Source organism: Sprattus sprattus (genome assembly GCF_963457725.1).
Source record: "Sprattus sprattus genome assembly, chromosome: 8".
NCBI classification, from domain to species: Eukaryota; Metazoa; Chordata; class Actinopteri; order Clupeiformes; family Clupeidae; genus Sprattus; species Sprattus sprattus.
This window is the reverse complement of record NC_137927.1, coordinates 19,210,303-19,221,685: the sequence shown is the minus strand read 5'-3', so window position 1 is coordinate 19,221,685 and position 11,383 is coordinate 19,210,303. Positions and strand designations below refer to the sequence as shown.

Genomic DNA, 11,383 nt, shown 5'->3' with positions numbered 1-11,383 from the left:
ACAGCAGGTGACATCCCAGGAATCCACTCTCCTGTTCCAACTGGTCCCCAACCTCCCTTCCTCTCTCTCTCCCTTCTCTCTCTCTCTTTTTCTTCCTCTGTCTCTCGCTCCCCTTATCCTCCCATCCCAGCAGATCAGTTGACACACATCCAAGGACTTCTCTCTCATTTCCTCTGCCCATCCGTGTCCCTCAGCACCATATAAAGGCATGTTTGCTGCACTGCTGCCCGGCTGATTTGTCAGGGAGAGCATCAGCTTGTTTGGGTTTGCTTGTTTTATGCAGGACAGTGCAGGGACTCCTCTGAAGGGGAGGGGGGGTGGATTGGATGGGAATCAATAAAGTCAGCCCACACATAGAAGGAGTCCATGTTGGATCTCATCCCAGTGTGGCCCTGTATCTACCTGTTTGCTGGTGTCTGGTGATCTCTGAGCCTCTTTCTTAATCTCTTCTCTTCTTTCACCACCCTTGCCTGTAGGTACCGCTCGCCAGCCTACCATGTGCAGGCCTGGTATGATGAGGTGAAGGACTATACGTACCCCTATCCTCACGAGTGCAATCCCTGGTGCCCAGACCGCTGCTCCGGCCCCATGTGTACCCACTACACCCAGGTGAGTTATAGATGGACTAGATGGACTGTGGACTAGATCAACAGAACCAGCACTCAATGATGCTGGAGAAAGATTGTTGATATTTCAACTCAACAGCAAAACAAATACACCCCTCTTCTGGTGCTCCTTCAGAGGCTCTCCCAACTGAGCTAGCTGACCAAAAGACAAATATGCTGCCCAAGGGTGAAGCACAAAAAGAAGAATCAAAAGCTAAATATCTAATCGGAACCGTTTACCTCACCGTTCGGACAAACACTGAGAGCCAATGCTTGCTCCACACAGGTGGTGAAGATTATGGTGCAAACGTGCCGGCCTTATATGGCGTGGTAGTGGATTTATCTTTCTCATAGCTGAAGCAAAACAAACATTATAATATGAAATGTCATCATATTAACAACATGCAAGTACACAAACAAAGCATCCAAAATGCAAAAATAAAAGAGTTTCTCAGATTGTTGTTGCAAAACTACAGTGATTGAATAGAGGACCGTAGGTTTATAGCTAAGCTAACATGGAAGGTAACGTTACTTAGCATAGCGTTTCGAATTATGCATCAATCCAAATTTGTGTTTTTAGGTGCTTGTGACAAAAAAAAAACCTTTGCAAATGTTGTATGGACAACTACCATGATGTAGAGCGAACAACGACACAGCAAGTAATATAGCTAACATTAAGTAGGTTGTGGGCTAGTAAACTGTCGCTACAGTTCCCCAGATTTATATGGCACATAATGGGAACATGCCAAAGGGTCTTATGTTCACCAGTTCCACATACTGTATGTGATCTCCCGGGACCCTGGAAACTTAGGACCCTGTGAACATAGATTTGCTCCCCAGTTGCTGATGCAAAGCTAACATGACATGAGACAGTCTCCCAGAGCCAGCACACCAGCTCCAGACAGCTTTACTCGCAACTCTCATGCCACTAAACCTAACATCCCAACAACAGCATATCTTGGCAAATTAGAAAGTAAGCCGAATGTCTGTGGGCAAGTAATTTTACGTAACCTGACACAAATGTCACACAGGCACCTGCTTCCTAGCTAACTACACTGTAAACCTGAACAAGTTACTTAGTACTTAAAACTTTCGATGTAACAGATAACATAATACAATTTGGGTACATATATATATATATATATATATATATATATATTTTAAGTAAACTTAACTTAAAAATTATACATAGGCTATACTGATTTATTTTGTTATCATTTTCATAATGTTTAAGTTCTCTGAACTCATATTAAATAATTGTTATACTTTCATCTTTTAACCTCTATGTGCTAAATTATTTTCACTCATTGCATTTATACATCAGGAGCAGTTTAGGGGTTCACACTTACACACTTGGTAAGGAAGAGTGGGGAATTGAACAAGCAACCTTCCAACCTCGCGATTACTAAACGTCTCCTCTACCTTAAGTCTGCTGTCTACGTCTCTCATCACAAAATCTCTGCAATGGTTTTCTCAACGACGTTGATGACGTCAGGCGTCATGTTTGAATGATACAAAAAAAATATGAGTTATCAGGCAATGTTTACTCAAACAAATACATTCCAAAACAGTTAAAACATCTTCACTTGCTCAGAAAACTAATACATTTAAAGTTGGGTAAACTTAATACCAGGTTTTAAGTACTGAATACATAATGTTAATAAGTTAGTAGAACTGTTTGGGTTTACAGTGTAGTTGGAATAAGCTATCACTAACATTAGCTAACAGGACAAAATTGACCTATTGGTTGTGTGAAACACTAATGTTACCCACCTCTCAAGCAGAAAAAGAGAAACCTCCACATCCATTTTCAACTCTGTGGTCTCTCCACCAATGGAAAGCCGCACCGATGTTAACGCGGCTCTTCACCCTTGCCTGACTATAGTACTTCTTTTTCAGTTCTTGGCCGTCTCTCCTTCTTGATTATGCGATTATGTTGAGTTCAGCATGTTAGCATGTGCCAGATTCACCATCCCTCTCGCTTCCACTTCCCCCTTTCCCCCATCTACCCTCCCCTTCCCCTGCCCTCTGCCCTGTGCACGAGCATGAACAAGCTCTGTTGCTGATTGGCTGGAGTAGTGTTCTGTGTCTCGGTCCGAGCCACTTTGTTTCCCATTACAGAGCCAGCGCTGTGTAGGAACATCTGATATTTTTACAGAGCACACACAGAACAAACAGCTTGTGGACTGTGAGAGGATATTCGCAGAATTGAATACAAAAAGTGTATTGTATTAGAATCGCTGACCGCCCCTTTAAAGGCGGTCTACGTCATACTTGTTTTGATGATAACTTGAAACTGGTCCCTGAGCGTGTGTTTGTTTGCGTGTCTGTTTGCACATGTTGAGCATCCTCTGCCTCATCTGAGTTTAATATAGAGCTCGTGTGACCTGCATACGTGCAGATTCAGGTATGCGCAAGCTGTTGAAAACAACATGTGTGGTGCAGCTCGTCCCAGTGTAGCCAATTAAGCTAGGCAGAGCGCTTTTCACAAGCGCACATAAACAATAAAACGAGCTCCAAACTGAAGGTGGAACCTCTTAGGCCATATCACGTCATTCCTTTTCTTTACTCTTTCCTTCTTTCTCAAGGAAAAAGAGGGAAAAGACTAGAATGAAGGAATATACTGCTGGCCTCCTGTCCCCTCAGACTTTACTTTGTAGCTGGGATGGGTTTGTGAAAACACTCTCCCTCCCTCTGACTCCCTGGCCGAAACCAGGTCACGAGCATCTGGAAGCCGTTCCCAGACTCGTGGATCACTTTCCTGTTTGACCTGGATTCCTTTGAAGATTCCGGAACGCGGGGAACATCGCCAAGTCCGTTCAGCCGCTCCCCCTGTTGCAGCCCCTCAGATGCGCACATTTAGAGAGTGTTTTCAGAGAATGATGCTTCGCCATTCAGGCTACCCCAACAATAGCTAACATTTCCATGAGGTGTTAAGGAGCATTTTTATGTATTCCTCTTAGCTTTATCAGTCCAAGAAGTATCAGAGTGTGATGGTAGAGACTGGTAGCTTTGCTGAATCACTGTCTCTCAGTCATCACCCTCAGTGGCCTCTCGGGCTCAACAGGGGGAAGTACATTCCTGAGACAGGGAGAGAGAAAGTGAGAGGAAGGGGAAAAAAACTTTCAGACATCTTTGTGTGGTTGGATGCAAACCCACTATGTGGTATGTATATGTTCGTGTAAGAGAGGGAGAGTGAGAGAGAGAGAATGGACTGAGTAAGCATTTCTCATTCATCTGCAGTTGAACTAGCTGGCTCGCTGAATGGGCCTGCCCCTGGTTAACTGACTGCATTTCCATGAGCATTGAAAAAAGGGGGAAACAGCTCAAAAAGTCAAAGAGCTGTAGAGAGGAGCGGCTGCTTTATTTAAGCGGCCCAGTAGCGAATCATGAGAAACATCACAGAAGTTCACAGGAAATAAACTGCTCTCCGGTCACACTTGAGGTCCATCTCCTTCCTGTGGCAGGGGCACAGTGAGAAGGGCCTTCTCTGCTCTCCGTGGGAGCCTCAGGGGCCTCATCAATCTGCCCGCTGTGGCACCGTCTGGGAAACACTTCCTGACAGCACAGAATGGCAGGAGAGAAAGAAAAGGGATGGAGAGAGAGAGTGAAGTAGAGATGAAGAAAGAGAGAGAGAAAGAGAGAGAGAGAGAGAGAGAGAGATGGGCATGGTGTGAGAAGGGCTTTTGGTTACTGTTTTCCGCTTGTTTTAAAAGACTCCCTCCATTAGAGCTGTTGAGACTCGCTGTCCGCTCATGCCAATCGTGAAGACAAACACTCCTATTTCAGCAGTCCCGCTCATTCAACATCCCCACTCCCATAAACGGTGGAACTGAGATGTTCCAGCTCAACTGAGTGCATGTTTGAATGGTTCAGGAATTACAAATAATTGAAAAACATACACATAATGTGTTTTTGAATGTCTCATGACTTTACAGTAATTTATATAGCATAGAAACATTATAATAATATCATGTATGTAATACATCTATAACAATTGTGTATTTGTGTAATATCAGTAATAATGGACGTTTCCCTCATGTGTGTGTAGCTGGTCTGGGCGACTACGAGCCGAGTGGGGTGTGCTGTGCATGTGTGTCCCCGGATGAGCGTGTGGGGGGAGATCTGGGAGAATGCAGTCTACCTTGTGTGCAACTACTCCCCCAAGTAAGAGCCTTTTCTCCCAGACCCTGTGCACTGACCTTAGCCGACATCGCCAACGTTTATCCCCATGCTAAAGGCATTTCAAATGGAAGTATTTATCTCACAGTTAGCCTTCCATGACACATTAAGAGCCCACCATTTTTCCACCCGCAGGGAAAATAATCAAGGTAAAGGAAAGAACAACATGGGCTACCCAGGCTCTTCTTTTCCAGATGGCTCTGATGATTTAATTGCCAGTGGGATAATGGGGGGAGGGTTTTCACCCACGGGCTTCGGAGAGGTGGAGGACAGTGTGATAATGTGCAAAGAGCCGTGACAGCAAGGCAGTTGTACTCATCACACACTCCCACTTGGGCTCTTCCTTTAGGGGAAACTGGATCGGGGAGGCCCCATACCAACATGGCCGCCCGTGCTCTCATTGCCCACCGAGTTATGGAGGAGGATGCAGAGACAACCTCTGTTATAAGGGTGAGTGAGGAGCAAACCTCCAGAGTTGGTGGTGATTGTGGTGCTGATTGTATCTTAGTGTCATTGTAGCAAAACTATGAAAAGCCATTGTTTCAGAGAGGTTTTGCATTGTTGCCTGAATGCCTTGATGACCTGCATGCTGGTCTGACTGGTCCATCTCTCTTGAACAGGAGAAGCCCAGCGTCCTGAGACGGAGGATATGAATGAGGTGGAGAGACCACAGGTGCCAGTCCAGCCGCGAGTGACCACAACCAAACCAAAGCCCAAACCAAGACCCACCACTCCCAAGAAGCCTGCATCCAAGCCCTCAACGCCAGGCACTACACCCTTCCTGGGTACGTTTGGCCAGAGTTCTAGTATCAGTGTTTGAATGACTGTGTTGAAAACTGCCCATAACTGTTAAACACTAAAAACATTAAAGGCTAATATAGCTTTGTATTGACTTGCAGCCCAAAATATTAAATGTGAGACTAAGATGAGAGACAAGTGCAGAGGATCTACCTGCAATAGGTCAGTATTTTTTAATACTTTCTCCTTAAACACCTGGTCTGATATCCTGCTATTATACTCATTTTGTTGAATGCCCTGAACAGGTATAAGTGTCCTGCTAACTGCTTAAACAAGAAAGGCAAAGTGTGGGGTACACTGTATTATGATGTGGTAAGTCTTCTACTTAGTTCTCATACCAATAACATTCTGTCTGGAACCCTTCAAAGGCATTCTTCACTAAAAGCAAATGGTCTTGTCTCCCAGCAATCAAGCATTTGCCGTGCTGCAATGCACTACGGGATCATAGACAACAATGGAGGTGTAGTGGACATAACCAGGAAGGACAGGCTACCGTTCTTCGTCAAGTCAACAAAGAATGGCATTGAATCTTTCAGGTATGTTTTAGGTCAAATAATGCTGGAGAAACTGATGGTACCCCTGTATACAGACTGGAGTCACCACCAGTAATGTGACTCATAAACTAAAGTAACTCATAATCTCATATATGTTTCTTTTTTCAGTAAATACAAACCTGCCAATGCATTTGTTGTGGCGAGGGTAGAGAGTAAGTGTCTTTAATCTGCTTGAACAGCATGCCTTCTCCTTCTTCACTTTATATAAAACTGGGTTATACTGTATTGTCTCACGATAGCTAATTTTTTCCCCTCCTTATTTCACAGGGAAGTCAGTGGACTGCTATGCTACAGTAGCTGAGATATGTTCATACAAAAAGCCATATACCAACTGCCCCAGGTATATATTTATATTTGGACTTAAAAAGAGAAAACAATATGATAATCAGAGTGCACTTCAATGGATTTTTTTCATTAACTTGCCACCCTCAGACCAGAGATCAAAACCAGATTTTTTTTTCTTACCTACCAAACTGCCCATAGTTTTATTTCCATGTCCACATTGAGTGTATAGCTGAAACTAAAACCCACAAATAGATTTAAGTATGCTTCAAAGCTTCTGCCGAGCTCGTAACTGTATTGATACTCATTCTGTCCCTTTTCAACGATCCTCTGTGTCCTCTGTGCTCTCGACAGGATGTTCTGTCCTGCCCACTGCAGGAACCAGCCGTCCTACTGGGCTCCAGTGGTTGGAAACAGCATCTACACTGATGTGAGTACAAACCTGGCTCTTCTCTAGGATTCTGAGGGCATATGGATTTCAGCTATGACCTGATTTATGGGGGTTGGAGGGGTGGGCTGTTCAGCGCCAACGAACACTTAAGAGGCCGTGCAGTTTTTCTATGGCGGGCGGTGACCGCGAGAATGCTTCTGAACATTCTGACAGCGCAAAAACACGTATGGAACGTGAGCAGGGCAGCGGAGTGCCGTGGTGGCCAGTAATGTCTCTGACAGAAGGGGCTGACCGCATCCAGCTGCTCGCTGCTGATCTGGAGAGCTGGGCTCACTGCTTCACTGCTGGCCCCGGGGAAGCCATGACTAAGGCTGGGACTGGACTGCACTGGGTCCAAATCCAAATCCCCTCTGCTGTGAGGGAAGCCTCCGCTCACCACCATCCCTTTGTAATTTGTCATTTCATTCCTGGCATAAGACCCTCTGCTCAGGGCCATCCAGATACTGCAGCTATTTTCCTTAGCCCTTACAAGAGACATCTTCAATCACTGGAGTTTCAAACCAGTCCAAATATGGACCAGAAAATGTTTGAGTTTGTATTAGCACTAGATTTCTAACCACTGAATTAAGCAGACTTCAGAGCTGCTCAGACACTCTCTCCCAAAGGTTCTCCCCACTGATGGAACAAGATGTTTGGCTTTGAACAGGGAAAGGAACGATGGTTTGGATTTGAACCAGTTATCCAGGCTGATGGGTGGAATAACAGCCCTCTCTGGAAACGTCATCCCAAGGAATGGTGTCATGGTGTCATACGCAGTAAAATTGAGGTGTCATCTGATGTTTCTTTCAAATCAGGATCATATTCAATTCCATTTACAAGAGATATGTTCTCCTGCTGTCAGTAGAGAAGAAAACATAGAATTCTGGCTAAAATAATGGCAAGCCCTCCATTCTCTGAACTTAGCTGCGCTGTGTGAGTGGAAGCGGTTGTTCGAACTCATTGCCCTCGCTTGAACCTCCTGCCTTTTGGCTTTGCTATTCCAGCAGCATTCCATTGCAAAAGCCGCCCTGCCGTCCAACTGGCCACACATCAGTGTGCTCCCACGAGACCTCAAACAATCCCCAAACTCTCCCACTGTTTCAGGGGCCTGAATCCAGTGCTAACCCTAACCCTAACCCACCACACCAGAAGATGGGCAAAAAATAAATGGGTTTGCGAAAATAAGAGAAGAGCATTTTGACACAACTAGCTGCTGGGAAGAGGGGGCCAGTCGGGTGACTTGGAATGGTCCTGGGAAGGAACGTGACCATTCAGGGTGCTGAATGAGCCTTGCAGGCGTCTGATAAGACCTGTGGGTGTGACCAGGCTGGAGCCAGCACTGTCAGACAGGACAGGAGACCTGACTCGGGAACTGACTCAAGGTCCAGGCGCCTGACACGCCCCCTGGGCTGCGGCCTGGGTGAAGGGCCTCTGCAGTGATCCGGTGCAAAGCAGACACTTACTCCCCGAATACCAGTGATGTCAGCGGTCTGGGTTCCCCCTCAGCTGAGGTCCTTTCTTTGGAACCAAGGCCACTGCCCTTATATGCCAGGATTGCAAGTGGAGGAGGGGGGAACGTGTTCATTCAGTGAACAGGAAGAACTCATTTTGTAACATTCTTGTAACGCAACTGATAGAATGAGGCGCCAACAATACCAAGTGTGAACCCTTACTAACTGTTCTGAGGAAGCTGACTAATACATCTACATCTATGATGGTACAGTGGTTAGCATCACAGCCTTGTGTTGATTGACCCAGGTTGTAAATGTTTGACCCTGTCACTACAGGATGCCTTTGTAAGGTGCTTTGGATAAAAGTGAAATACCATCTACATTGTGGATGGTTAAACCGTTTGTTCACTTACAACAAATAGCTACTGAGTCTCTTAGGGTGCTAAAATGTATACCTTGTATGTATTTATGTGTGTGTGTGTGTGTGTGTGTGTGTGTGTGTGTGTGTGTGTGTGTGTGTGTGTGTGTGTGTGTATGTATGTATGTATGTATGTATGTATGTATGTATGTATGTATGTACTTTTTACTTGCTTTTGATAAAAGAGCCCATGGAGAGACACTGGTGGTGATTGGTTGGAATTAAACAAAGCCTGTTTCCTTCCCAGAGCTCCAGCATCTGCCGGGCTGCCATCCACGCTGGTGTGATCAAGGATGACGGGGGCACCGTGGACATCCTGGCCCTGGAGAGAAAGAAGAGCTATGTGGGAGCCCTGAAGAACAGCATCCAGTCAGAGAGGTGCCTGCCCTCTCTCACTCCCTTTCCCCCTCTCTCTGTCTCTAATCCATGGTCAGATGCCTGGCCACTTAGAGGCTCTCGAGGGCCAACTCCGCGTTTGGCACGTAGGGGCGCAAGAGTAATGGTGTGGTTTTCGAGTGTGGACGGACCACACATGAACGCTTTGCTTACTTTAGCCCACTTCTCAGTGGTGTGCGCAAAGTTGCTGCATGGGCAGAAACCCACGCGGAGCAACGAGAGGAATTCAGCAGTCAAATCAAACCGCCTGAGCTCAGCCCTGATTGATCTGCACCTCAATTAGTAGCTCCCCATCCCCATGGTAACACGATAGCTCAAACAAAAAAAGTCATAACAATGAGTGGCACTAAAGCGGATCCGTTGCCCTGACAGAAAGATACACCGTTTATTTGATGCAACCTTCATGCATGGGATGCCCATGTGGTCAGGCACTTATTAACAAGGAAATAATCGCACCCTATCCAGTAACTTGTGGATGGAAAAGCTGTCGGTGGCTGACTCAGTGGTTCCCCTGTATCAGATAATTGCGTTGTTTTGGTGCCAGCTGAGGCCACTGTTACCCTGACATTAGCAGAGATGGCCGAGCTTCAAGGCCACTCCACTAATGAATTAATAACAAAGCCATCAAGCCAAGCACAAGAGTCAATAGTGGTTGCTGGAGAGGTCAGTCATGGTGAGTGGGCCAGCAACATGGCTAACAATGAGCCAGTGTTTGAGTCATGCTTTCCAGATACGTCCAAGGCTATTTCACGACACAATACGAGTCCCCTGTGCACTATTAGAATAGCTTCTTATTCAGCAGAGCCACAACCACTGGCCAAAAAGGACCAGCATGGTCAAAACAGGTCTATTAAATTCCCTTTTTGTTTGAGGCTGGCGTTTCTTATGCTTTAGTGTATGTGTATGTGTATGTTGTCATCCCATCCTTTGCTCCTGTTTGTTAATACATGTTCTGCAGTGACTAATGTCGTGTCTTTCTGTGTGTTCTCTCTCTTTCGGCAGTGAGTAATGTTATGTCTTCCTGTGTGTTCTCTCTCTTTCGGCTTTTCAGTAAGAGTAGTCATGAGGGAGGCTCGTTCCGTGTCTTCGCTGTGAGGGAGTGAAAGAACATGTACGGAACCTCCTATCCATCCCCCAAACAGCGTGGAGACTCTCTGAGGCCCTCGGACAGGAAGTGTCCATGTACTGTGCTACCATAGCAGTCATCATTTTCTGGCTTCAGTCCACTTGGGGAGGGATGGGGCCCTTGTACAGGATAAATGGATTCCACTTCTAGTCAAACAAGTGCACTTTTTAAATTAAAGATAAGAGATTGGCCAACACACGGAAGTGACCAAACAAGGAAGGTTCCTTCATCCCTCATTCGTTTAGACTGCGGATGTTTATATTTCTGAAAGGTTTAGTTTTTTAGCAGACAGTTGATACAAAGATACTGTGTGGTTGAAATCACATTTTAACAGCAGTGCTGGTTATATGTCATAAAATATGTACGTCTGAAATCAAATTAAGTAATTTACGTTTTTTCAAAATAATTTTTCATTCATTTTTTATAAAGTTATTTTTGTTCAGTTTACGAATTCAAATGTAAATCATTGATGATCACCATACACAGGAATGTATATTGATCACTCTATATTTAATCATTTTTGTACAGATTTTATGATTTCTTAAAATAATTATTTCTTTTTAAGCTTCCCATCTTTCAGCATTTTAGTGTTCAGTGTTCTCTTTTCTACTTGTTTTTTATGCTATTTTATTTGCCTAGAGATCAAGACTCCTTGCAATTCTGGTTTGCTGTGTGAGTGGGTGGTGTGAGTGGGTCTGTTTGGCTGGGTGGAGGAGCCTCACCGTGGACAGACAGATGCGTTGGGTGTGGAGAGAGGAAGGAGAAAGAGAGGGGGAAGGAGAGGCACGCCTCCAAGGAAAAGAAACCTTTCCTGAACAACCCTTCCAATCCCGTCCAGAATCAATAGTGTGCAGACATCTTAGTAGAGGTGCAAAAACATTGTAACAGTGTTTCTCTTCCCTTTGAGGCTCCAAGTGCGTGTGCAGGCAGAGGGCGTCCAGTGTGGTGGTTGGGCTGGTCTCACAGAACACCTCTAATCAAAGAGGATTGGTCCAAAATATACTTCAAAAAGCATCACAGCCATGCAGCATTCGGCCCTGCATACTCAGTGAAATACAATCATATAGTAATAATAGGAAATGATTAATTCTCCCATCTTTAATAGTTAAATGTTCATAAAGTCTTTTCCTTTCTCACTGAG

The 11,383-nt window shown here is 45.1% G+C and overlaps 1 protein-coding gene across 1 annotated transcript in view; it reads left to right on the top strand.

The window, feature by feature from the left end:
- The window catches only part of crispld2 (cysteine-rich secretory protein LCCL domain containing 2), a 17,358-nt gene extending 6,439 nt beyond the window's left edge, over window positions 1-10,919 (top strand). The window contains exons 4-15 of the mRNA XM_080843231.1: window positions 477-609; window positions 4,657-4,772; window positions 5,137-5,237; window positions 5,408-5,572; window positions 5,687-5,747; window positions 5,831-5,897; window positions 5,991-6,121; window positions 6,248-6,291; window positions 6,407-6,479; window positions 6,776-6,851; window positions 8,968-9,098; window positions 10,168-10,919. Of these exons, the coding sequence (XP_080699357.1) occupies window positions 477-609; window positions 4,657-4,772; window positions 5,137-5,237; window positions 5,408-5,572; window positions 5,687-5,747; window positions 5,831-5,897; window positions 5,991-6,121; window positions 6,248-6,291; window positions 6,407-6,479; window positions 6,776-6,851; window positions 8,968-9,098; window positions 10,168-10,219 (1,150 nt within the window). The 3' untranslated portion in view covers window positions 10,220-10,919. The remainder of the gene's footprint in view (window positions 1-476; window positions 610-4,656; window positions 4,773-5,136; window positions 5,238-5,407; window positions 5,573-5,686; window positions 5,748-5,830; window positions 5,898-5,990; window positions 6,122-6,247; window positions 6,292-6,406; window positions 6,480-6,775; window positions 6,852-8,967; window positions 9,099-10,167) is intronic.
- Window positions 10,920-11,383: the final 464 nt, after the last annotated feature.